Consider the following 27,789-nt stretch of genomic DNA (forward strand, 5'->3'; position numbering starts at 1 on the left):
AGCGTTATAGTTTATCTTAATTATCCTGGTCTATAAAGCTTAGTCATTTGGTACCTATAAGCTCTAGCCGTCGTATTAGTTTCGAATATATAGTAGGTCGCTATCTACTTTATAGTGTGCTAGGTGAATCTTCGCTCTCTATAGCAGTATAGGAGTACGGTCTTTCTATAGGTCCTTAATCGCGGTCTTAAGCTCGTTATCGGTTACGTACGCCGTCGACATTCGATACTCGAGTTCGGCTTCCCGCTAACTTTTACGCGTCGCCGGTTATTTAGTAGGCGTATCTCGTTCTATAGGTATAAACTCTTTAGCTTTAGGGTTTAGCGGTACTAGTTCCTCTTCTTCCGGCGCATCTTCTACTATTGCCTATAGTGAGGCGATCTTAAGGAATCGCTTAGGAGGCAGCAATATCTGATACTAATGCTAGTTCCGAGGGTCGTCCACCCCCTACGGAAGGTCCTAGCTACGTCTCGTTAGGCTGTCTAGCTTTATACCTTAAAGTCCTAGACAGTATATTATCTTAAAGTTGAACTGTGATAAGAACTTAGCCTAACGCGCTTGTCGCCGATTTAGCTACTTTGTCGTTATAAAGTATTCTAGGTTCTTGTGGTCGGTGTAAATCTTGACTAGCTATAAGTCCTTATTATCTACCTCGTAGGCGAGCTCGGGTCTCTATTCCTTAAAAGCCTTAATGATAGCTAACAGTTCCTTATTATAGATTTCATAATTGCACTCCTATAGACTCAACTTCTTCGAGTAGAAGGCTATAGGATGTAGTATACTATTCTCGTTATACTACGAAAGTACGCCGGCGTTTACAAAATCTAAAGAATCTGTCTCTATTACTATTTCCCTATATAGTACGTAATGTACGAGTATACCGGCTTTGCTAAACGTAGCTTTCAAATTGTCAAAGGCTCGTTAGTAATCTAGTGACTATTGAATCCTTCTGTTCTTGTGATTGCTTAGTCCGTCCGACTTAGTTAGGTTTATAAGAGGAGTAGCTATACGCGAAAATGCTTCGATAAATCGCCTATAGAAGTTAGCAAATCTAAGGAAGGCCTAGACATCCTTCAGGTTCTTAGGAGCTTCCTATATCTGAATATATTCGAGTTTCTCGGGGTCTATCTCGATACCGTTAGGGGTTATAATTAGCCTAAGATACTTCACCTTCTATTAGTAGAATTCGCTTTTGTCGATGTCCACTATAAGTCCTATATCGCGTAGCTTAGTAAGAACCTTCCGTACGTATTCAATATACTCCTCTAAGGTATTACTAAAGATAAGTACGTCATCTAGGTAGGCCGACACAAAGTCGTCTAGGTGTTCTTATAAGACCTTATTAATATATAATTAGAACGATACTAGTCCGTTATATAAGCCGAATAGTAGCACTAGACACTCGTAGATGCCGTATCGTGTCGTAAACGCCGTTAACTACTCGTGCCCTTTAGCTATCCGTAACTTGTTAAAGGCTACTATAATGTCTAGCTTCGTAAAGTACTTCTTACCGTATATACGGTTAAGCGTCTCTTATATTAAGGGAATCGGATACCGGTTCTTAATAGTAATCGCATTTAATCCTCTATAGTCGATATAAACACGTAGCCTACCTCTAGGCTTACGTACTACTAGTACTAGTATAGGAGACTAGTTCGTCTTTTGCCCTACTTTCCGTACCTTCCCTTTAGATGTTTACTCGTCTAGCTATTTCTTAACTGCCTCGTTCTCCTTCTTAGCTAGGCCGTAGGGCTTACGGTATAGTGGCTCTTATAGACTATTAGGCTTAATATAAATCTCATGATCTACGCCTAGTCGGTAAGGTAGGAGTCCTTTATAATCCTTAGCTAAGAAAGCGTCCGTAATATCGTAGTACATTAGCGGTAACTTCTCCTTCGGGTTATAATTGAACTGCTTGTTCAAGAATTAGTCTAGATCATTAGCAGCTATTATACTTAGCTTAAGCTCTCCGCCGTCGCTCTCACGCCTAGTAGGCATAATGTAGAAGCACTTAGCCCTAGGCCGGTGCGCGTATATCCCCTACGCGCGTTAAGAAACGCCCTAGTAGTCTACTTCTTTATCGTCTATATCTTCTAGGTTATATAATAAGACATTTAGCTCTGCTCCTCCTGCTATAAAGCTCGCTACATCTCTAGTAAAGGGCTCTAGTCTATACCGTACTAGTGCCTACTTCTTCTTCTCGCGGTAGTTTAGGGATTGTACTATTATCGGTGTCTTATTCTATAGATAGTGACCAAAGCAGTAATCCGACCTAAATGCTACCTCGCCTATCTCCTAGAAGATGTTTAGGTTGTGCGCTATAAGCTACGGTAGGCTAAAGACGATGTCGTATTCGAGGTCGGTGACGTAGTATAATATTTGCTCGTAATAATCGCCTATAACTACGTCTATAGGGGCCGCGTATGTAATCTACCGCGTAGTAGCCGTTCTATCTCCTAGTATTAGTCGTCGGCTTTATGTCAAAGGGATCAGGGGTATTGTATATTTGCGTATAAATTTCTAGTTAAGAAAGAGAGAGGTGGAAGCAGAATCTATAAGGCCTCAAGCCTTTCTCTATTATATCATTACGGGTAATACTATATAAGGGTATATAGCTAGCTATTGCTTATCTAGTACGTATACCGATATCTTAAGCTCCTTACTATAGTCTATTACCGTCTCTTACGTTCCGTGTCTCTCAATCTTATACTCTTTCTATCCTAGGAAGTTCGGGTGACCGCTATCTACTACGCTTAGGTAGCGGTCGTACTATTTCCCTACCGCGGATCGGCGGCTAGGGAACTAAGGTTCGCGTTCGGATTCGGCGTAGTATTACGTAGACGCGGTAGGCGATAGTCGCTATCGTACCTATATATTAGGCATTTAGGGTTAGTCGACACGTAAGAACCTATACGGTAGCGGTAGTACTTACCCTACTTCTTAAGGTCTTCGCGCTACTTACGGTTAAGCGTAGGTAGGTTCTATAGATATGTCGGCAGATCCTCCTTCTTCTTAGTACTAGCGTACTGTAGTAGGCGCTATACTAAGGCACCTACTATACCGGTAGCGGTACTAGTAACTACGTTACCGTTATTCTAGTTGTTCTAGCCGCTATTACTGTTCGAGTTGCTATTACCCCGGGGGCGCTCCTTCTACGGGTATAGTCGATCTGTCTCGTAGAAACTCTCGTCTAGTACGGTATACTCCTCGATAACGTCTTATATACTATCTAGGCGGCGGTCGACTTCGCGGTCGCCGAAGGTCTTAATAAAGTACTTACGGTTTAGTCGGTTACGGAATAGTATAAGCTCGGTCTTATCGGTCTATAACATCTAGGCGCGTAACTTCGAGTAGCGGGTATAGAAGGCTATAAAGGTTTCGCCTTATTCTTACTTATAGGTAGCAATATTAACTATAGCCTTAGTTCCCTTATTACGTATACTATATTAGCGTGTTTGGTCGACGACGAGAATTACCTATACGTAGTGTCGGCTACGAACCTCTCGTCTAGCTACGAGAGAGCTAAGTATTCTTACGCTAGAGCGTCGTAGGCGCGACGGGCGCGTAGCGTAGGCGAAGCCGCGGCGAATAGAGGACTACTAGCAAAACGGGTATAAAAACTATCCGACGAGCGTATACTCGTGTCGGGAGCGAGTCCCTCTTCTTTCTACGTATAAGAAGGGCGCGGAACCGTAGCCTATACGCTCGATAGGACACCTCTAGTATAAGTACAGAATTTTCACCTCCGGAGACCGTAAACCGAGCGGGCTAAGCGACGAATATTAGACGAGCGGACTATAGAACAACAACTAAGCGGACTATATAACGGCGTCGAGCGGACTACGAAACAATCTAGTGTTTGCTAGCGGGCAATACGGTAGGTAGGTAGACACGCGACGAAGCCTATAAGGGCCTATTAAACACCCGGTATAGGAACGAGGGTTTTGCCTAAGGTACTGCCTATCCCGCTACACAACGCACCTAGTCTAATATAGTAGATTACGACGAGGAAAAGACGATAGCCTAAGTAAGGAAAAGACGGCTATTAGGACGGGGAAAAGACGTACAATACAAGTGGATTAGTTCTATGATCGGGGAGGATCGAGGGCAGGGTAATAAGGAGCTTTATATTAGTTAGTAGGTAGAAACGTAAGGAGTACGCTGCCCGGCGTAGTGTGTGCCCCGAGCAAACCTACGAGGTATAGACGGCCGCTTTCTAGAGATAGGCTACGGTAACGCGAAGGGCGTCAAAACCTAGGGCGTAGTATACACTAGTAGCGACGGCTAATACTGTCTATATAGCCCGAGAGGACGGATACGCATGTCGGTCAATAGAGAGCACTAAAGGGCTTAGGCCTATAGAGGTAGATATTAGCTTAAGGAGTAAATAGGGAGGGAGGGCGTAGAGGGAAGCTTTTGCTCCGGGCTAACCTCTCGAAACGAGGCTACACGGTAGTACTAGATAAGTAGGAAAGCGCGGTTAAGACTTGTTACCTTATCTCGTAGCTAGCTTACTAAATACGATTCCTTCCTTAATCGACTACGAGACGGTACGCGAACTGTCCGGGGTACTATCTATCGTATAGTACGGAATGCCTATAGCGGAAACTAGCGAAAAACAAGGCAATCACAAACAGAACCGTCGCCCTAAGATTCTACGGCGACCGTAAGGCTAGCCTATACCGGAACTAACTAGCGGCGGTCGGGTATAAGCGCCCTAGGGCCGAGAACGATATAAAGGATACGTAGCCTAGGGCGTACGGGAGGCCACGTACTCTACTAGCTACGGCGAGGGAATCTAACTAGGCCCGGCTCCCCTTTAGTATATAGCCGATAGGCGTAGACTAGGACGTATAGGGTAGTAGGACATAGGACGATATAGAGGAAATAATTGTCGATACCGATGACTAGCCTCGATACGCTTAGCATCATCTAGTATAACGTCAACTATAGCAAGGATATAGTCTAGAATCATTTCCTATACGAGGCGGACCCGCGCGTCCACTACGTCCTTACAATCTAGGAGCTATAGATTAACCCGTACTATAAGAGACTAACGACCTATAAGTCACTAGGCTATACGACATGCCTACGAGGCGACGGTAGACCCCGCACGTGCTTCTATATTAGTAAGGATATACTAGAATCCGACTAGGAGGTAGTATACTACGTAGACGAAGAAGGCGGGGGCGATATTACCTCCCTCTACGTAGGTAGCACCTAGATACACAACCTATATATATAACCGCTAGCCTCGAGGTCTAGCCGCGACCTAGAGGTCTATAGACACCTAGACAGTACGCTCAAGAGACAAGGGTGCTATATCGTAGTAGGAGACTTTAACATATACTACCCTTCCTAGGAAAGCCTTATATAGCCGTACCCTATAGCCGACGAAGTACTCGACTTGATAGCGAGTAACGCAATTGCCCTTAATACCCCGAAGGACCTAGGCACCTAGAAGAGAGGGGGACTCTAAGGCACAATCGACCTCTCCTAGATCTTAGATAGCTACTACTATACGGTAACCTACTATAGGATCGAACATGAACTCGAGGCGTCGTCAGACTATATACTAGTTAGGACCTCTATTACGATATAGATATAACGTACACTAGCGAGAACCCCTAAGCTAAACTAGGGAAAGGCCTACTAGGCCAACATCTAGGCGTACCTCGATAACTCTAAGAGGCTAGTCTAGATCGCGTAGTAGTAATACAATAGTAAAGACGAGATAGACGAAGTAGTCTAGGGGTTAACAGACGAAATAAGAAAAGCGACCTTACTTCACGTTCCGCTTGCCTAACTAACGACATAGTCTAAACTATACTAGACGCCGGAGTGCACTACGGTAGTAAGAGAAGTAAGGAGAGCCCGCCGGGTATAGACGAGCAGCTATAGCGAGAAGGCCTAGAACGTATATAGGGAGGCATACTAACAGAAGAAAGCTATAATACGGAGGGAGAAAGTAGTTGGCTAGAGGGCTATAGTAGAAGAAATCGCCGGTAAGCTAGAGAGGATATAGAAGCTAGCGAAATGGGCCCGACAGGACCCTATATAGGGCCCCTCCTTCTCTATCCTAGCGCTATAATCGCCTAGTAGCCCGGTTAGCGACCCCGAGGCTAAGGCGCGTCTACTAGCTAGTAAGTTCTTCCTACCCCTAGTCGAGGCTGATCTAAGCGACATAAACAGCTCTACTCCCCTAGCCCCTAGTATCGCGGTCTAATAGGAGGTGTCCGAGGGAGAAGTTACCGCTATACTAAGGAAGTTACCGGCGAAGAAAGCCCCGGGGCCGGATAGGATCCTAAACGAGCTACTAAAGAAGTGTAGAGATCAACTAGCCCTAGTAGTTATAGCGATCTTTAACGCCTACCTACAGACCGGATACCACCCGATAGCTTTTAAAAAATCGACGATAGTGGTCCTACGTAAGCCGTAGAAGGAAGACTATACGTAGGTAAAGTCGTACCGCCTAATTGCGCTCCTTAACACTCTTAGGAAGGCGCTTAAGAAGCTAGTTATAACGAGACTCTCCGAGGCGGTAGAGGAACACTCCCTACTCCCGGACACCTAGATAGGTGCACGCCTATAGCGATCGACGCTATCCGCGATAGAACTTATCACCTCTTAGGTAAAGGCTATCTAGTATAAGAATAGGGACAAGGTGGCTTCCTTACTTAGCCTAGACATATCGGGAGCCTTCGACTACGTGTTATACCCGCGGCTTCTCTATATCCTAAGGTCGAAAGGACTCCCTAAGTAGCTTATTAACTTCGTACGGTACTACCTCCAAAACCGTAGTACGTCGATCCTAGTCGGCTAGTATAGAAGCCCATTTTAAGCAGTCTATACTAGAATCCCGTAAGGCTTAACGCTAGTACCTATTCTGTTCCTCTTCTTTATAGCGACGCTACTCCTAGCCCTAGAATCCCAGAACACCGCTACGAGCGGCTTCGTAGACGACATAAACATCCTAGCGTGGTCTTCCTCGACTAAGGAGAACTATAGGCTACTAGAAGAGAAGCACAAGATCTACGAGGACTAGGCTAGGAGGCACGGGGCTCGGTTTGCCCTAGAAAAGTACAATCTGATACACTTTACGCGCCGGCCACGGTTCTATAATATATAAGCTTCTATCTAGATATAGGGGCATACGACTAACCCGGCAAATTAGCTTAGGATCCTCGGACTATAGGTAGACCCGGCGCTACGGTAGAGGAAGTACGTATAGGCAATATTACGGAAAGCTAAACAGAATATAGCATCATGCTAGAGGCTCACTACGTCTATATAGGGGGCGGACTTCCGGTAGTTACGACTTCTATATACGGCTATTATACGGCCAGTCCTTACCTATAGTAGCTAAGTGTAGTCCTTAGGCGAGAGGGCCTACCTATCGAAGGGACTCGTCGCGCCGCTAGCGAAGATCCAAAACTAATGCCTAAGGAAGGTTACCGGGGCATATAAGTCGATACTAACGAGGATACTTAAGCACGAGACCGCTATACCGCCGATCGACCTATACATCTAGGGACTACGGACCTCCTACTTAGGCAAGTCGGCACAGTACCTAGTATAGAAGGTCATCGCTAGTGCAGTCGCAAGGGCCCGCGAATCAGTACTAGCGTATAGGGGCATTCGACCCGGAAACGAGCCGAACTACCGGGTAAGGGACGAATAGCTAGCAATATAATAGGAAGGTGAGAAATCGTTTATAGAGTAACTATAGAAAGAGAGGTAGAACAACTAGGTTATAGGGCATAGTGGACGCCCTTAGCTAGCGGGACAACCTAAGGAATAGTTAGCTATAAAATCCGCGGTCAAGTACCCCCCGAAGCTTATCTACTACCGCCTTACGAGGGTATAGAGTAGTATAGTAACCTAACTACGAAGCGAACACATCGGCCTCTAGGGGTACCTATTATAGAGGAAGGTCCTAGGATACACGAATACTAGCTGCCCCTACGGCTATCGCTCCTAGAACGTACGGCACGTACTCCTCGTCTGTCCGAGGTAGTCGCTAGGAAGGGGGGAGTAGATAGTAAAGGCGAGGAACCGGACGATTAGGGCACTTCTTAATAACGCTGAAGACCTACGGCGTATTACGAACTAGATACTAGAGAAGGGCTAGCTAGAACAGTACCGCCTAGTAGGAGCAGTATAGGAAGAGAGGACACGACGTAGCGCGACGAGACCGGCTAGGAGCGGGGGCTAACGGGGTAGTGATATAGACTACGTACGTTTAGAGGGAAAGCTAATCTAGATAAGGAGTAGTCGGGGGCGGGAAGGGTTTTCACCTATTCGGGTTTCCCTTTATATATAACAATAGATATATACCTATATAGGCCGGATAGGGTCCTAGAATAGGGGAATGACAAATCTATCTATCTATATTAGCGTGTTATCTAGTCTAACAACTCTTCTCTAGTCTTGAACTCGTTAAAGGACTACTATCTAGGCATAGGGATCCTCGGCTTAATACTTCGCTAAGGATCACCTTATGTCTACCTATATACGAAGCGTAGACTATCTACCTTAGTACGGAAGGTTACTATAGTTAGCTTTAGGAGAATACTGCTATACTAGCTATCGAAATTAGGGTCGTTATCGTTCTTGAAGTACTTAGGGTCGGGTATACCCTTACCGATCTCTATGCCGCGAGTAAGGGTGCGGTCAATAGTGAAGAGACGTTCTAGAAGGTCAACTAGTAGTGTCTAGGTACGGGTATTACGTATTCTCGAGTCACGACTATTATTAGGTCCTAGTCGCGGACGGTCGTTATTACGTCCTCGGCTATTATCGCTACGGTCATCGTCGTCTCTATCGTTATCGTTATTACTACTACCGCTACCGCCCCCTCCACTAGTAGCTTCGCGATACCTACGTAATAGCTGCTCGAGTAAGGTCTCGCGTAGGCGGGAACGAGAGGGTCGGCGGCCTAAGCGGCCCCTACCTCCGTTCTATATAGTATCTCCTACCTTAAGCCGAGCCTTTAGGTCATCGACTTCTTGTTATAGGGCCTAGTTCTTCGCCTTAGCATCTTGTGCCTTCTTCTTCTCCTTCTCGTAGATCTCGCTAAACTGCTTATATAGGTTGTTAGCTTCCTTATATTTCTTCCCTAGCTCTTATAACTTAGCTAGGTCGTAATCCTTCTTACTCTTGAGATCTGCTACTATTTTCTATATAACAAGCTCTTTACTTCGTAGCATCTTGTAGATACGGTCGTATTCGGTATATAGCGTAGTATACTAGGTGTTCTAGAGGTCGTTAGCTCGCTCTATTATATCGAGTTGTCTACCCTTAGTAATTGCCGTGTTAACTACTTATAGTACAAAGTCGTAGGTAGTCTTCGGGTGTTAGGATATAAGGGTCGTAAGGTTGTCTAGGGTGACATTCTAGTATTCGGATACGAGAATGTGTTCTGCCTCGTCGAGTAATAGATACACCTCGTCTAGGTCGCCGCCTAGGTTCTCTTCGAGCTTAAACTCGAACAGTTCTATAAAGTCAATCTTACTACCCTCTTCTCGCTCGAAGGCCTTCTAGTAAGCTTTATTAATCTCTTGTTATAGCGCGACACCGGTGTCTACTATAACCCGCCGGTTGTCGTCCTATGTCTAACTCTAAGGGAAAGAGGAGAGGTCGGGGAAAAGAGATGTACGCTACTTACTTTTGCCCTTAGGCTTAGGTAGCGGTAGTATACCGCCGTTCGCTATTTATAAAGTTATATTATCTAGGTTCGGGAGAGGCGTAACGGTGCCTATATCCTGACTGTCTACGAGCGCGCGACTACCTACTAATAATGTCGCTACATTACGTTCTCTAGGTATCTACGCGCTATACGCCTTACCGTATTCTATATTCTAATATAACTCTACGCGTTCTCGAGTTCTACGGTTCTGTCTATTCCTATTGTTACGCGTCCCTTACCTAGATCCGCGATCTAGGTAGGGTAGTAGAACAAACTATAAGGGCGCGCGTACTATAGGGTCCGAATAAGATAGTTGTTATTCTACGAAGCTACGAAAGAGGAGCGCGAGGCGCGGCGAAGTTATAAAGTAAAGCTAAGCCGCGCTAACCCGATATAGAAGGTCCGCGGTGTAGCCGGGCCGACGTAGCTATAGTAAGGGGTCGCGGGCTGCCCGTAATAGTAACGGTCATAATATTGTTATAGACTATACCGTTAAGAGTACTATCTAGGAGTCCGATAACGAAGTCGACTACAATATGTTTCTAAGGCCGATCTAGAATAGGAAGTAGCTATAATAATCCTAGTAGCTAGGAGTATAGAGATTTTGTTATACGGTAGGTACGGCAATTCGCGGTATATCTACGTACGGATCTCGCTAATCTAGGCTAGTAGAATTTACGTGCTACGAGTTTATAAGTACGAGCTCGTCCTAGATAGCCTACTACTAGAGCGTTATAGTTTATCTTGATTATCCTAGTCTATAAGGCTTAGTCATTTGGTACCTATAAGCTCTAGCCGTCGTATTAATTTCGAATATATAGTAGGTCGCTATCTACTTTATAGTATACTAGGTGAATCTTCGCTCTCTATAGTAGTATAGAAGTACGGTCTTTCTATAGGTCCTTAATCGCGGTCTTAAGCTCGTTATTGGTTACGTACGCCGTCGACATTCGATACTCGAGTTCGGCTTCCCGTTAACTTTTACGCGTCGCCGGTTATTTAGTAGGCGTATCTCGTTCTATAGGTATAAACTCTTTAGCTTTAGGGTTTAGCGGTACTAGTTCCTCTTCTTCCGGCGCATCTTCTACTATTGCCTATAGTGAGGCGATCTTAAGGAATCGCTTAGGAGGCAGCAATATCTGATACTAATGCTAGTTCCGAGGGTCGTCCACCCCCTACGGAAGGTCCTAGCTACGTCTCGTTAGGCTATCTAGCTTTGTACCTTAAAGTCCTAGACGGTATATTATCTTAAAGTTGAACTATAAAAAGAACTTAGCCTAACGCGCTTGTCGCCGATTTAGCTACTTTGTCTTTATAAAGTATTCTAGGTTCTTATAGTCGGTATAAATCTTGACTAGCTATAAGTCCTTATTATCTACTTCGTAGGCGAGCTCGGGTCTCTATTCCTCAAAAGCCTTAATAATAGCTAATAGTTCCTTGTTATAGATTTCATAATTGCACTCCTATAGACTCAACTTCTTTGAGTAGAAGGCTATAGGATGTAGTATACCCTTCTCGTTATACTACGAAAGCACGCCGGCGTTTACAAAATCTAAAGAATCTGTCTCTACTACCGTTTCCCTACCTAGTATATAATGTACGAGTATACCGGCTTTACTCAACGTAGCTTTCAAATTGTCAAAGGCTCGTTAGTAATCTAGTAACTATTGAATCCTTCTGTTCTTATGATTGCTTAGTCCGTCCGACTTAGTCAGGTTTATAAGAGGAGTAGCTATACGCGAAAATGCTTCGATAAACCGCCTATAGAAGTTGGCAAATCTAAGGAAGGCCTAGACATCCTTTAGGTTCTTAGGAGCTTCCTATATCTAAATACATTCGAGTTTCTCGGGGTCTATCTCGATGCCGTTAGGGGTTATAATTAGCCTAAGATACCTTACCTTCTATTAGTAGAATTCGCTTTTGTCGATGTCTACTATAAGTCCTATATCGCGTAGCTTAGTAAGAACCTTCCGCACGTGTTCAATGTGCTCCTCTAAGGTGTTACTAAAGATAAGTACGTTATCTAGGTAGGCCGACACAAAGTCGTCTAGGTGTTCTTATAAGACCTTATTAATATATAATTAGAACGATACTAGTCCGTTATATAAGCCGAATAGTAGCACTAGACACTCGTAGATGCCGTATCGTGTCGTAAACGCCGTTAACTACTCGTGCCCTTTAGCTATCCGTAACTTGTTAAAGGCTACTATAATGTCTAGCTTCGTAAAGTACTTCTTACCGTATATACGGTTAAGCGTCTCTTATATCAAGGGAATCGGATACCGGTTCTTGATAGTAATCGTATTCAACCCTCTATAGTCGATATAAACACGTAGCCTACCTCTAGGCTTACGTACTACTAGTACTAGTATAGGAGACTAGCTCGTCTTTTGCCCTACTTTCCGTACCTTCCCTTTAGATGTTTGCTCGTCTAGCTATTTCTTGACTACCTCGTTCTCCTTCTTAGCTAGGCCGTAGGGCTTACGGTATAGTGGCTCTTATAGACTATTAGGCTTAATGTGAATCTCATAATCTACGCCTAGTCGGTAAGGTAGGAGTCCTTTATAATCCTTAGCTAAGAAAGCGTCCGTAATATCGTAGTATATTAGCGGTAACTTCTCCTTCGGGTTGTGATTAAACTGCTTATTTAAGAATTGGTCTAGATCATTAGCAGCTATTGCACTTAGCTTAAGCTCTCCGTCGTCGCTCTTACGCCTAGTAGGTATGATGTAGAAGCACTTAGCCCTAGGCCGGTACGCGTACATTCCCTACGCGCGTTAAGAAACGCCCTAGTAGTCTACTTCTTTATCGTCTATGTCTTCTAGGTTATATAATAAGACGTTCAGCTCCGCCCCTCCTACTATAAAGCTCGCTACTTCTCTAGTAAAGGGCTCTAGTCTATACCGTACTAGTGCCTACTTCTTCTTCTCGCGATAGTTTAGGGATTGTACTATTATCGATGTCTTATTCTATAGATAGTGACCAAAGTAGTAATTCGATCTAAATACCACCTCGCCTGTCTCCTAGAAGATGTTTAGGTTGTACGCTACAAGCTACGGTAGGCTAAAGACGATGTTATATTCGAGGTCGGTGACGTAGTATAACATTTGCTCGTAATAATCGCCGATAACTACGTCTATAAGGGCCGCGTGTGTAATCTACCGTATAGTAGCCGTTCTATCTCCTAGTATTAGTCGTCGGCTTTACGTCAAAGGGATCAGGGGTATTATATATTTACGTATGAATTTCTAGTTAAGAAAGAGAGAGGTAGAAGCAGAATCTATAAGGCCTCGAGCCTTTCTATATTATATTATTACGGGTAACAATATATTAGGGTGTATAGCTAGCTATTGTTTATCTAGTGCGTATACTAATATCTTAAGCTCCTTACTATAGTCTATTACCGTCTCTTACGTTCCGTGTCTCTCAATCTTATACTCTTTCTATCCTAGGAAGTTCGGGTGACCGCTATCTACTACGCTTAGGTAGCGGTCGTGCCATTTCCCTACTACGGATCGGCGGCTAGGGAACTGAGGTTCGCGTTCGGATTCGGCGTAGTATTACGTAGATCCTCCTTCTTCTTAGTACTAGCGTACTGTAGTAGGCGCTATACTAAGGTACCTACTATACCGGTAGCGGTACTAGTAACTACGTTACCGTTATTCTAGTTATTCTAGCCGCTATTACCGTTCGAGTTACTATTACTACGGGGGCGCTCCTTCTACGGGTATAGTCGATCTGTCTCGTAGAAGCTCTCGTCTAGTACGGTATACTCCTCGATAACGTCTTATATACTATCTAGGCGGCGGTCGACTTCGCGGTCGCCGAAGGTCTTAATAAAGTACTTACGGTTTAGTCGGTTACGGAATAGTATAAGTGTCAGGGCGAGAGCCTGGCCTGTGAGATGCAAGGGTGAAAGCGAGAATGCAGGTGCGAAGTGCAGATGCAAAAGGGTATGGTATGATTGCTACACAAAACAAAAGACGAAGGAAGCAAGAGAGGCCTGGGGAAGGCCAGATATTTATATGCGACCCTCGCGAGTGCGTGTCCCCGCATCAACAGGGCTAACCCGTGCGAAGCCGCGCTCAGCAGCTTTGCTCAAAACCTTATTCCAACCTGCCCTACGATCCGAGTCTTCCACGTGCTTCAAGGTTTGGTAGAGGGGTGAATTTGGAGGGCTGGGTCCCGTAGTGAATGTTGCGGGGCATGTGATTCTTGGCGCTCACACACCAAGCTGGACTGTCACTAATCTGGAGGGCTGGGTCCCGTAGTGAATGTTGCGGGGCATGTGATTCTTGGCGTTCACACACCAAGCTGGACTGTCACTTCTTGACGACTTCTGAGCGCTCTGAGACTCTTCTGTCCCCACCTTCTGTACACTCTGTGGGGAGACCATGACAGTAGCCCCCCCGAACAAAGCTGAGTTCCTACGAAGCCGTAGTAGTTCCACATATCGAGGATGTTCAGCTTCAGTACCAGGCCTAGGCCTGATGTCATGGTCGATACACCATTGGTAAGCCCCGTCGAAGAGCTCAGATTCGAAGAGCCTGCCGATGTTGACTTCTGGGCCGTCTGCGCGGGCGTGGTATTCTTCGATTGCTTGACGATTGAAGATGATATGTTGGATAGGTTCCCATGAGGTATCCCACTCAGGGCAACCTTGCCATTCGACTTCATACTTGATCGGCGGTAGTCCTTCAACGTCGTTGGGCTCTACGCGGATTCCCCGGATCTTGCGGACGGCATAGTCGTCAGAAGGTAGGTTAACAGGCTCGTCGACTTCTACTTCATCGGGAGGACCTGGCATGTCTTGGTTTTGGTTCGGGAATGGGTCCTCAGCCGACGGCCGAAGGCGTACGGGATGGAAGACGTCGTGGATCTTTATGTTCGCAGGAAGAGCTAGACGGTAGGCGTGTGAACTGATACGCTCGGTGATCTCAAAAGGACCTAGGTTCTTCCAGTTCAGCTTCTTGGAGGGGCGGTCTGTCTTGATGTTCTTGGAGTTGAGGTAGACCATATCGCCTACTTGGTAGTCGGGAGCTGGCTGGCGACGACGATTGGCTTGATCCTCGTAGATTGCTTGTGCGTACACCATCTCGTCGTGAACTTCTTCATGGATCTGTGAGAGCATAGTAGCGAACTCGTCTGCTGCTTGCTCGTTTGCGTCTTCGGTAGGCGGGAGAGGTTCTTCTGGTTCCATGCCTGTACGAGGGTGGTAACCTCTCGTAGTATAGAAGGGAGAGTAGCCAGTAGTCTCCGAGTCCCAGTTACGAGTAGCGAACTCCACCGCAGGGATATGCTGAGGCCAATCCTTCTGGTGGTAGTCGACGAAGCAACGAAGGACCTGCTCGAGGATAGCGTTCGTAATTTCGGTCTGGCCGTCGGTCTGTGGCTGAAAACTGGTCGAGAGGTTATGCTTGATGCCTAGGATAGCACACAGACGCTTCCAGAAGTGCGAGATGAACTGGGTGCCTCTGTCAGAGGTGATGCTATCCGGGAGGCCTTGAAAGCGCCAGACGAATTCGTAGAACAAGCGAGCAGTCTCCTTTGCGGTCATGCTCCAGCACGGGATCATGTACCGGTCCTTGGAGTGACGGTCCACGATCACTAGAAGGGCCTTTGCTTTCACGCCGCTGAAGGTCTTGCCGTGAGGAAGATCGGTGATAAAGTCCATAGTGATGTGCTTCCACGGACGATCAGGAGCCGGGAGAGGGTGCAAGAGACCGTGGGGACGGTGGCGGTTAGCTTTGGCTCTTCGGCAAGCAGCGCAGTTCAGCACGTAGCGGCGGACGTCCTTCCAGGAATGCGGCCACCAGTAATACCTAGCGAGGAGCTTGTGGGTCTTGGCTACGCCTGGGTGACCCCCAGAGGCGGAGTCGTGGATGATTTGAAGAATCTCAGCTCGGATATTAGAGCCTTCGGGCTGCGGTACGTAAAGCTTCTTACGGAAGTAGACGACACCTCCCTGGAGCTCGCACTCGGACAGCGAGAAGCCCGGGAATGTCCTCGCGCCAGATTCAAGGGCCTGAACTAACTCTTGGGCGTCTATGTCGGCATCGTACGCTGTTCGTACTCGTGCCATGATGCCTTCGGGCTGCTCCTCATTATCAAACCCCTCAAAGTCTGATTCGGATGAGCCGTCGGTCGTTACTGAGCCCTCTTCATCGTCGTTCAAGTCCTCAGCGTCCGAGGCGTATTCTTCAGGCTCGGATTCATCGTCACTCTCGTCAAGGTAGGCAGGAGCGAGCACGAGAGTAGCAAAGGAAGCGGCGAGCGTAGGCTGGCCGTTCGATAGGTACTCTCGAAGCTCGGAAGAGAGGTTGTGCTCTTTGATGACTTGTTGCCCTGCGATTTGCCGGCCCCCTCTTCGATCAACTGGAGAGTCACCAGGGCGGCGGGTAAGGGCGTCGGCCATCGAGTTGGCCTTGCCGGGCGTGTACGAGATCACGAAGTTGAACCGGGAGAGGAACTCGCTCCAGCGGGCCTGGCGACGATTGAGCAGCTTGCTCTTCATAAAGTAGACGAGGTTCTTATGGTCGGAGCTTACTTGGACGGGCATAGCAGAGCCTTCGAGCTCGGGGCGCCACTCTTCGAAAGCTTTGACGATGGCGAGAAGCTCCTTGTCGTAGATCTCGTAGTTACACTCCGTGGCGGTCATCTTCTTGGAGAGGAAGGCGACAGGTAACCAGGGGGATTCAGGCGAGCGGCGTTGTAGCAGGACACCGCCCACCACGCCGTCGGATGCGTCGGTCTCTACACGGGTCTCCAGTTCGAAATCGAAGTGCCGTAGAAGCGGGTTCTCAACAAACTTCGCTTTGAGCAAGTCAAAAGCCTCCTGGCATTCGTCGGTCCAGGCGAACTTCTCACCCTTGCGCGTGAGCTTCGTCAAAGGGCGTACCACGCCCGAAAATGCGTGGATGAAGCGGCGGTAGAAGTTGGCAAAGCCTAGGAAACCCTGGACCTCTTTGACGTTCGTAGGAGCATCCCATTCGACGATAGCGTCGATCTTCTCTTGGTCCATCTTGATGCCGTCTGCGGTAATGATCAAACCAAGGAACTTGACTTCGGTCTTCTCAAACTCGCACTTGTCGATGTCGAGCTGCAAGCCGGCGTCTGCGAGCTTCTGAAGGACCTTACAGACGTGCTCGCGGTGCTCCTCCTTGGTCTCGCTGTAGACTAGGATGTCGTCGATGTAGGCAGTGCAGAACTGATCGAGGAACTCCTGAAGGATGTCGTTAATGAAGTTCTGGAAGGTACTAGGCCCGTTACAAACGCCGAAGGGCATAACGAGCGACTCGAACAGCCCGTAGCGAGTACGGAAGGCTGTGAGATACTCGTGTCCTTCTGCCATTCGTAACTTGTTGAACGCAGCGATGACATCGAGCTTGGTGAAGTACTTGGCCTTAGAGAGGCGCTCGAGCGTCTCCTGAATCAACGGTATTGGGTAGCGGTTCTTCTTTGTAACAGCGTTCAAGCCTCGGTAGTCTACGCAGAAGCGTAGACCACCGCCGGGCTTCTTGACGAACATGACGGGACTGCCAGCGCTGGAACGGCTCGCTCGAATGAACCCCTTCTTTAGGTTCTCTTCGAGGTATCTCTTGAGGACGATAAGCTCTTCTCGGGACATGGAATATAACGGTCCGAACGGTGTCTCTGCACCTTCTTCTAGCTCAATCTTGTGGTCGTGAGGGCGATGAGGAGGCAGCTCGTCTGCGGCTTTAGCATCGAATACGTGGAGGATGTGGTGTGCCCAAGGAGGGACCTTCGTAGCAGGGTCGGTAGGTGTACGCTTCTTGTCGAGCTTCTCGAGGGCGATGTCGATATCGCGGAGAGAGGCGGCGAAGACTTGAGCTTTGGGCTGCTTAGCAGCAGTGGTGAAGGCAGCGGCGTTCACCTGGAAGATCTTGGTATACTCAGGACCGCGCTGAGGCGGCGGAGAAGGCGGAGGTGCCGGAGGAACTTCTGGAGGGAAGCTGACAGTAAGGGAAGTCCAGTCGATGATAGGTCGGTGTCGTCTGAACCAGGGGAGGCCGAGGATAAACTTCTGATGCGGTAGGGACGTAAGGAAGCTGGTGATCGACATACGCTTGCCTCCGAGGGTGATTGACGTGTGTACAACATGAGTAATCTTACCAGTGGTAGTCTCCGTGCCGTCAAAGAGTTCAAGGGTGCGAGGGTACTTCAGTTCCTGGGGTTCGAGGTTGAGAGAGGTCGCGAGTTTATAGTCCATAAAAGACTCGCCTAGTGCGCCAGTGTCCATGAGAGTGAGATTGGAAGAAGAGAGTTTCTTTGAGCCGATATTTACATTCGTGACGAACGGTTTGCAAGCGTGGTCCTTGCCCGTCTCGTCGTACAGGTCTAGCTGTGCTGTATTGATCCTCAACTTCTTTCCTCTCTTCACTTTCGGTAAACGTTGTTCTTGGTCTTCATCGCGTCGATGAGGAAGACCTAGGCTTTTTCCTGCTCAGCGGGAGCAGCAGGAGCAGGCTCGATAGCGCCGACAGCGCCGCGAACCGGGTTGCGGGCGTTACGGGCAGCGAGCTGCGGACAGTTGGCTGCGATGTGGCCTGGACCGCCGCAGTAGGTGCAGAGTCCGGCCTGGCGACGGCGAAGCTTCTCTTCGGGAGTGAGCTTACCGTTGACGAGGCCCTGGACTCGAGGGACGGCGGCACCAGCGCTGAGATCCATAGCGTCACCTACAGAGACGGGAGGGAGAGCCGTAGGAGCGGCGGCGCCTAGTGGAGCAGCGAAGTGGCTTCCGGGACCACGAGGCTGACGACCTTGAGAACGGGAAGCGAGGAGAGAGGCGGTGTGTTTCATGTTGGAGTCGAGGCGCTGGCAGGTCTCGACGAGCTCACGGAAGCTCATAGCACCGACGTCCTTGTCCTCGAGGGCTCGAAGAAGCTCTGCTGACAAACCACGGCGGAGAGTGCTCTTCTTGGTCTCTTCGTTGTAGCCGGTGAACCCGATGTCGCGGTTGAAGGCCGCGAGGTACTCGGCGAAGCTCTTGTTCTTCTGGAGGAGGTTGTGGATGGCGTTCTGGGCGGTGGCTCTACGGTCTGGATCACCAAAGGCAGCACGGAGGTCCTGCATCAAGGTGAGGACGTCCGGGCAGCCGATAGTCTGCGTGGCGTTGTCGATGTAGTGTTGTACCTGAGCCGCGGCGTCTCCCCGAAGGAGGGAGAAGACGTACGTGACTTTGTCCTTCTCTTGCGGAAAGTGGTCGGCATTAGCCAACAGCTTGATGGTGAGCTGTGTCTCAAATGCCTCAAACTTGCTCTTGTTGCCGTCGAACTCGTCTGGGTCGTTGACCTTCTTGGAGAAGTGCTGGCGGCGGTTGTCGTCGGCGTGCGGGGCGAGGTTCTGGAAGGTGTTCACAATACCTTGAAGGTATGTTGCTTGGTTGTTTGCTTGCTCGACCTGCTGGGCGGTCTCGCGGAAAGAGGAGACGGTGCGGTTGATGAGAGCGTAGGCGGTGTCGGGGTTGGCGTTTGCCCAGGCACCGAAGGCAGCGGCGTTCGAGAAGGGGATGTCAGTCCACTCACTGAAGTGGAATGGAGTGTCTTGGTTGTCGAGGTTGACACCTCTATCGGTGGCGTGGTCACCCATGAGGATGACTCGAGTGGTTGACGGTTTGTTGGTCTTTTGTGATGTCAGGGCGAGAGCCTGGCCTGTGAGATGCAAGGGTGAAAGCGAGAATGCAGGTGCGAAGTGCAGATGCAAAAGGGTATGGTATGATTGCTACACAAAACAAAAGACGAAGGAAGCAAGAGAGGCCTGGGGAAGGCCAGATATTTATATGCGACCCTCGCGAGTGCGTGTCCCCGCATCAACAGGGCTAACCCGTGCGAAGCCGCGCTCAGCAGCTTTGCTCAAAACCTTATTCCAACCTGCCCTACGATCCGAGTCTTCCACGTGCTTCAAGGTTTGGTAGAGGGGTGAATTTGGAGGGCTGGGTCCCGTAGTGAATGTTGCGGGGCATGTGATTCTTGGCGCTCACACACCAAGCTGGACTGTCACTAATCTGGAGGGCTGGGTCCCGTAGTGAATGTTGCGGGGCATGTGATTCTTGGCGTTCACACACCAAGCTGGACTGTCACTTCTTGACGACTTCTGAGCGCTCTGAGACTCTTCTGTCCCCACCTTCTGTACACTCTGTGGGGAGACCATGACAATAAGCTCGGTCTTATCGGTCTATAATATCTAGGCGCGTAACTTCGAGTAGCGTATATAGAAGGCTATAAAGGTTTCGCCTTGTTCTTACTTATAGGTAGCAATATTAACTATAGCCTTAGTTCCTTTATTACGTGTACTATATTAGCGTGTTATCTAATCTAATAACTCTTCTCTAGTCTTAAACTCGTTAAAGGACTACTGTCTAGGTATAGGGATCCTCGGCTTAATGCTTCGCTAAGGATCACCTTATGTCTACCTATACACGAAGCGTAGACTATCTACCTTAGTACGGAAGGTTACTATAGTTAGCTTTAGGAGAATACTGCTATACTAGCTATCGAAATTAGGGTCGTTATCGTTCTTGAAGTACTTAGGGTCGGGTATACCCTTACCGATCTCTATGCCGCGAGTAAGGGTGCGGTCAATAGTGAAGAGACGTTCTAGAAGGTTAACTAGTAGTGTCTAGGTACGGGTGTTACGTATTCTCGAGTTACGACTATTATTAGGTCCTAGTCGCGGACGGTTATTATTACGTCCTCGGCTATTATTACTACGGTTATAGTCGTCTCTATCGTTATTACTACTACCGCTACCGCTACCTCTACTAGTAGCTTCGCGATACCTACGTAATAGCTGCTCGAGTAAGGTCTCGCGTAGGCGGGAACGAGAGGGTCGGCGGCCTAAGCGGCCCCTACCTCCGTTCTATATAGTGTCTCCTACCTTAAGCCGAGCCTTTAGGTTATCGACTTCTTGTTATAGGGCCTAGTTCTTTACCTTAGCATCTTATGCCTTCTTCTTCTCCTTCTCGTAGATCTCGCTAAACTGCTTATATAGGTTATTAGCTTCCTTATATTTCTTCTCTAGCTCTTATAACTTAGCTAGGTCGTAATCCTTCTTACTCTTAAGATCTGCTACTATTTTCTATATAACAAGCTCTTTACTTCGTAGCATCTTATAGATACGGTCGTATTCGGTGTATAGCGTAGTATACTAGGTGTTCTAGAGGTCGTTAGCTCGCTCTATTATATCGAGTTGTCTACCCTTAGTAATCGCCGTATTAACTACTTATAGTACAAAGTCGTAGGTAGTCTTCGGGTGTTAGGATATAAGGGTCGTAAGGTTGTCTAGGGTGATATTCTAGTATTCGGATACGAGAATGTGTTCTGCCTCGTCGAGTGATAGATACACCTCGTCTAGGTCGCCGCCTAGGTTCTCTTCGAGCTTGAACTCGAACAGTTCTATAAAGTCAATCTTACTACCTTCTTCTCGCTCAAAGGCCTTCTAGTAAGCTTAATTAATCTCTTGTTATAGCGCGATACCGGTATCTACTATAACCCGCCGGTTGTCGTCCTGTGTCTAACTCTAAGGGAAAGAGGAGAGGTCGGGGAAAAGAGATGTACGCTACTTACTTTTGCCCTTAGGCTTAGGTAGCGGTAGTATACCGCCGTTCGCTATTTATAAAGTTATATTATCTAGGTTCGGGAGAGGCGTAACGGTGCCTATATCCTGACTGTCTACGAGCGCGCGACTACCTACTAATAATGTCGCTATATTACGTTCTCTAGGTATCTACGCGCTATACGCCTTACCGTATTCTATATTCTAATATAACTCTACGCGTTCTCGAGTTCTACGGTTCTGTCTATTCCTATTGTTACGCGTCCCTTACCTAGATCCGCGATCTAGGTAGGGTAGTAGAACAAACTATAAGGGCGCGCGTATTATAGGGTCTAAACGAGATAGTTATTATTCTACGAAGCTACGAAAGAGGAGCGTAAGGCGCGGCGAAGTTATAAAGCAAAGCCAAGCCGCGCTAACCCGATGCGAAAGGTCCGCGGTTTAGCCGGGCCGACGTAGCTATAGTAGGGGGTCGCGGGCTACCCGTAATATATACTAATATATAACTAGTTATAGTTATATAACTTAGTTAGCTTATATATAATAGAGCTATAGTTACTACTACTACGATAGCTTTTATGTATCTATATCGAGAAATAGCGTAGTTGTAGTGTTGTTCTATGGGTGGCTAGGGTTATGCAAGCTTACATAAGGGGGATAGTGGATAGTGAGAACCCAGGTGACAGTCCGGATCGTGTTTGAAGGAAGTCACGGGAGTACAACTTCATCTCGTCGCTGCACAATCGCCTCGATGTCCACCTTTGCAGCGGATTCTCGGCTCCGCGACTACCGCGAGCGCCGTTGCCGTTTCGTCCACACCGCATGAGGCTGCACAAAAAGAGATGGCACCATCGCCAGCAGGAGGAAGATAGGAAGAGTCAAAAAAGAGGAAGCGACAGAGATTGAAACATCGGACCGTGCACTTTGACGACCTGCCACGAATGCTGTGCGCTCAGTCTTGAGTTGGAGTGATACGCTACACTATTCTTTGCGGTGACTGTAAAAGGACGAGACAACCTACTCCAGCCCTGAATGCACGATGCATGGACGGAAGCGCGAGCAGCATTGCCTGTCGCGGGGATGCTGCTTCAAAGCTACGGTCATGACTGCGTGGACGGTATAGGTGACATGTTTCACCAGTCGCCAGAGCTGGTCAGCGCAAGAAGCTGGAAAAACACGCTGTAAGGTAAGTCGCTCCTTGTGGTAAGAGGTGGCGCGATATACTTGGAGACACTGAAAACTTCTGCTCTCGACTTTCTCCCTATCGCGGCTGATACTTCATCTGTGATCCTGCGATTTTCGCAACGCATCAACGACCATGCACTTGTCCAAGATCCTTATTGCAGCTTGCACGCTGGTGCCTATGGTTTTTTGCCAAGCGGTGCAACCCGCTGATCGAGTATTCGAACGAGGTATGTGCTAAAGGTCATCGAATAGCGGTGGTTGTTCAAAAGAGACGGGCTGCTTGACGCACCGTGCTCCACGATCTAAACTGCTTGCTGAGGCCCTCAAATCTCCTTTCAATGAGGATAGCTGACGATTTGGCCACAGCAGCGAATGCAACATGCACCGGCGCACCGATAGATGGCTACCACCCTCCGAAGATCGGATGGCCTCCTTATCAGTGGTACGTATGAGTGTCGGAGCGGCGTGCACTGGATGTGCAAGCGCTTGTACTCGAAGCTCCCGCCGGCGACTGTGACACCGGCACGTACGACTCAAGAAGCATGGCTAACTTCCATGCAGGGGCTGTCACCTGAAGCATCGTCCTAAGAGACCCGTCTTTGAGCTCATCCACTACCACGACTGCCAGGACTGCTACCAACCGGCTGATCGATTCGACGAACTGGGCGGCTGGGAAGGGCACCAAGACGCAGACTCACTCTGCAAGCCGCTACCACCTGGTCCTCTTTGGCCACAGCGGGCAAGTCATATTCCCAACCCGCACTGTAGACACGCTCTGACAATCCCGCAGGTCCGCTACACATACCACGAATTGAAGGATGGCAAAGCCAGCTGTCAAACAATGCGCCTGTATGATAGCAAGTTCACTACTGGCGGAGGCTGGATAGGCGACGACGATGCACGATTCCACAAGATCATCTTCCAGCGGGTGAGGGAGTATGACAAAGACGGGATTGAGAAGGAATTTTCGCCGCGCGCGTGGTCGTGTAAAGTCTCAGTGTATGAGCTCGGCAACTACGATTGTCAGGGAGAGCCTGTCGCTGGTGAGTGCATGCAGGTGACCGATAAGGTGTGGTATCATCGAGTGCTAACCATACGTGTAGTCTTTGGTGACGAGGACGACAGAAAGTGCTTGGATGTGACGGGGCAGAATGTGAAGGTGGAGTGTGAGGTGAGGAACTATGGAGTCATCAATGGACCGGGGCCGAATGGACCAGATGGGCCATGATGTACACCTCCTTCGTGTTGCATGCGAGCGTTGGGATTTACACGCGTGCCTTCCACGTTGTTGCAACGTGCGGCTCAAGCCGCAGGCAGAGGCGTTGCTTTGGCGGCATCCACAGACGTACTTTTCTGACTTCGACTTTCTCCCAAGTCTACACCAGACACAAATCTTTACGTTGACAAAGTGCAGTCTTCTTCGCCGGCATTCACGCACGAGACATTGCACGCCGTCGCAAAGGGTAAACTCCCACTCCCTCTCACTATCAGTCAACACCGCCGGCTGAATACACACAGAACTTCACCATGAACCCCATCCAGGAGCGCTTCATGGCCTACCAGCGTCCTCCGCACCCGTACACGGGCAGCTGGAATGACCTTCTCTTCGGCAACGATAACGATCTCGACGTTGTTGCCAAGTTCGACCGTGCCGCCGGCCTGAAGGAGCTCGAGGACGCCGCCAATGCCACTGAAGACCTGCCAGTCAAGTACTCCATCTATGCCAAGAAGTGCTCCAGCCCAGCCGCGATCGAGGCAGTTCGCAAGCATCTCGACTCTGGTGTTCTGGCCAAGCTCGCAGCGAAGCAGGTGGCCAACTACTTCAACCCTATCAAGTCCAGCGACTTCACCAACAACGTAAGTACAGAAGCGTGGAAGGCACGACCACGTGTCTATGAAGCATAGCTAACGTTCTCTCCTTTGACAGGGCTACACCTGCGTCATTCTCGGAGCCTGCGCTATGTCGCTTGGCTGCACGGCCTTCGAGTCGCTGGAGGGATATCACATGTTCTTCGACACCTACAAGAAGTTCATGCTAGGCATCTTTGAAACAGCACCCTTCACCGACGAAGCCATGGGCCAGATCGAGAAGGCTCTCAAGGGCAACAAGAGCTTCCGGTCTGGCGTGCCATACGACTTCAACTCCCCAACCTGGGAGGAGTACCGCGACCAGAAGATGGCTGAAGGCTACACTCCAGCCAATGCCTCACCATGTTGGACAATGAACAACGGCGGTCGACCAGATCAGTACAAGAGCACTCGCAAGCCAGCCGCCAAAGCCATCAGCGTGGTAGGGCCTGCCATGAAGGAGAACATGGGTTACGAAGGAGATGAAGGTTGCGGCTCGTGCAACAAGAAGGACGCCAAGCTCCGCTGCGCTCGTTGTACGGAGCAAACATACTGCGACAAGGACTGCAAGAAGAAGGACTGGTTCCGTCACAAGGCGTGCTGCCGAACGCCATCTGATGCTCAAGCGATGCGGCTCAACGCGGACAGGTGGATGAACGTCTTCGATATGGGCACTGGCGCTTGAGCCTCATACCCATGCCAGCCTGCACATCAACCAGGCAGGTCTTGGAGTGGTTGTCAAAGAGCAGGTACTGCAATGCAAGACAAGAGAATGTCGAACAAAACAAGAGAGTACGAAGATCTGCTATTATGCGAGGGTGTCGGCGCTGCCAAGGAGGGCTCTGTATTCAGTAGCTTTTCATGAGAACTGTTGCGATGCTCTCTGTCACGAATTCGCCACCCGAAACATCCGAGAAACTCCTCGGATCTAAGGGGGCAGATTTGCAGGACATTGATGGTCAGCATGATTAGCGCCGAAGGCGCGTTACAGAAGGGCGAAGCTGCACCGACCAAGCGAAGCGTTGATTGGACGAGCGTAAGCGAGTCTCAATCAACGCTAGCTTGTCGGTGCAGCGAGCGATTGGCTGAATCCGTGTAGTTGGAGACTGCGGCATGCGCCGAGCTTGCGAGGCCGTGCGCAGTCACCACTACAACACGGATTCAGACATCTACCGCGCAATACCATAGCGACGTGTGAGCCTGCGAACACTCGAGCGGAGGTCATTGAGCCTAGCGGAGCGACATTCACCACAAGCCAGCGCCGCAGGCAGGGGGCCCTAGGGGGTCTCCCCCGGAAACAAGGGGACGGATCTTAACTGCAGCGATGTTGGATCTAATGTAAACCACAGCGATGTTGGATCTCAACTATAGCGATAATGAACCTAAGCAATAGCGATGCTAGTGCTAGCAACAGGAAACAGATTGCGCCCGAGCCAAATAGACGAGCACAACCTCTAGCAGTAGAAAAGAGCTTCGGCGCTTTACGAGGACTGGCTCTGCCGCCTCGCAACACATTTTTGTATATCAACATCAGTTCACGGCCCTTCTCGTACCGCTTCTTGCACAACCAGCTCACTACAAAGCAGCCAACGTGAAGTAATTCCAGACAACACCACAATGCGGCTGCATCTTGCCAAGATCACGCGGCACTGTTGAGATGACGTCTACGGCCCCGAAAATATTTCTAAAAGACGCAAGGCAACTCGTTGTACATTTGAGATCGACCCAAAGCACACAAGTCTGCGGGATGGACACCCGCGACAATGGGTCGCTTAACTTCGCTATCGCCGTTGTAACGGCTATCTCCATGACTTTTGCAGTGGTCGACCAACGTCACCGCCGCACTAATACTTTGCCTCATAGGACTCGTGCCTGCGACGGTAGGAGCACATCCTTCATCCTGCAACACCAAATCCTTCTCTACAAGACACACATCCAACACTGCACATCATGACTGACTACAAGTTCGAGGGCTGGCTTGGCGAGGATGAGTCTTCGGTCAAGGGTAACATGAAATGGGGCGGCTTCGAGCCCAAGAAGTGGGAGGAGGACGATGTCGACATTCAGATCTCTCACTGCGGTGTTTGTGGCTCTGATCTGCACACCCTCTCTTCTGGATGGGGACCTACACCTTATCGTGAGTTGCAAACGGCACACTTCAGTTCTTCACATGCTAATACGAGATTGCAGCTTGCGTTGTTGGCCACGAGATCGTGGGCAACGCCGTCAAAGTGGGCACCAACGTGAAGGACATCAAGGTCGGCGACCGCGTCGGTGTAGGCGCTCAAGCGCGAAGCTGTCTGTCCAAGGACTGCCCAGACTGCTCAGCCGGCCTCGAGAACCACTGTGCGCTCGGCGGCGTCAACACATACGGCTCAATCTATCCCAAAGGCGAGGGCAAGTCCTATGGTGGTTACGCAGACTACAATCGCACGAATTCGCACTTCGTGTTCAAGATCCCGGACGCGCTCCCATCGGCTGAAGCGGCACCAATGCTGTGCGGAGGCATCACTGTCTACTCGCCTCTCAAGAACTATGGAGCTGGACCAGGCAAGACTGTCGGAATTGTTGGTGTCGGCGGTCTCGGTCACTTCGGACTGCTGTTCGCCAAGGTAAGCACTGAAGGGTAGAAGGCATCGTCTGTCTCAGACATGCCTGGCACCATCCGCCAAGACAATACCACGTGGTTCTCGAGTGTAGCTAATACCTTTCTGTTTGGCAGGCTCTGGGTGCCGACCGTGTCATTGGTATCTCACGCAAAGCCGACAAGCGAGCGGATGCTCTGCAGCTCGGTGCCGATGAATACATCGCGACCGATGAGGACAAGGACTGGGAGACCAAGTACAAGCGCAGCATCGATCTGATCGTCTGCACAGTCAGCTCGGAGAAGATGCCGCTCACTGGGTACCTTGGTACGCTCAAGACAAAGGGAACGGTGAGTAAGGTCAGGTACAGAAGCCTTGATGAAACTCCTAAGACACTTATGCGCTCATGGCTTCTGTCGCCCAAGTTTCGAGACTGAGACTAACATACCTTACCTTTTAGTTCATTCAGGTCGGCGCACCAGATGGTGGAAACCTCCCACCGATCAACGCGTTCACCTTGCTCAGCAACGGGATCAAAGTAGGCGGAAGCGGTATTGGAAGCCCTAACGAGATCGGCGACATGTTGAAAGTCGCGGCTGAGTGGAAGGTCAAGCCTTGGATCCAGGAGAGACCTCTGGATGAGGCGAACCAGGTGGTGCAGGACCTGACGGCGGGCAAAGCAAGATACCGATATGTGCTTTTGAACAAGAAGCATGCATAGATGCAGACGACAGTGGGAGAAAAGTGGCGTGCTATTCCATACTTCCGTACATGTACATGTGTATTGAATGTCGCAGTGATATCTTGCTTACGTCAGCACTCTTGAGGTCAGAGCGTCGTTCCGAGCTCCGAGCGCCGCATCTTCCCTTGTTGCACGTTCGGCCTCGACGACAGCATCACATTTCACGT

At 49.0% G+C, this 27,789-nt stretch overlaps 3 protein-coding genes across 3 annotated transcripts; all 3 read left to right on the forward strand.

Annotated features, from left to right (window-relative positions):
• Positions 1-22,580: 22,580 nt before the first annotated feature.
• On the forward strand, positions 22,581-23,675 carry CLAFUR5_05588 (uncharacterized protein; the record flags this gene model as incomplete). The annotated part of the gene is made up of 5 exons (XM_047904736.1): positions 22,581-22,674; positions 22,814-22,889; positions 23,009-23,186; positions 23,238-23,490; positions 23,551-23,675. 5 exons carry the CDS (start codon positions 22,581-22,583, stop codon positions 23,673-23,675), a joined length of 726 nt encoding a protein of 241 aa, XP_047761558.1.
• A 299-nt stretch (positions 23,676-23,974) lies between these two features.
• On the forward strand, positions 23,975-24,980 carry CLAFUR5_20202 (uncharacterized protein; the record flags this gene model as incomplete). The annotated part of the gene is made up of 2 exons (XM_059463039.1): positions 23,975-24,304; positions 24,375-24,980. The coding sequence occupies 2 exons, from the start codon at positions 23,975-23,977 to the stop codon at positions 24,978-24,980; spliced, it is 936 nt and encodes a 311-aa protein (XP_059318998.1).
• A 1,265-nt stretch (positions 24,981-26,245) lies between these two features.
• Positions 26,246-27,601, forward strand: CLAFUR5_05589 (NADP-dependent alcohol dehydrogenase 7; the record flags this gene model as incomplete). The annotated part of the gene is made up of 4 exons (XM_047904737.1): positions 26,246-26,432; positions 26,486-26,907; positions 27,018-27,230; positions 27,341-27,601. 4 exons carry the CDS (start codon positions 26,246-26,248, stop codon positions 27,599-27,601), a joined length of 1,083 nt encoding a protein of 360 aa, XP_047761559.1.
• Positions 27,602-27,789: the final 188 nt, after the last annotated feature.

This window comes from Fulvia fulva, chromosome 5 (assembly GCF_020509005.1).
Source record: "Fulvia fulva chromosome 5, complete sequence".
NCBI classification, from domain to species: Eukaryota; Fungi; Ascomycota; class Dothideomycetes; order Mycosphaerellales; family Mycosphaerellaceae; genus Fulvia; species Fulvia fulva.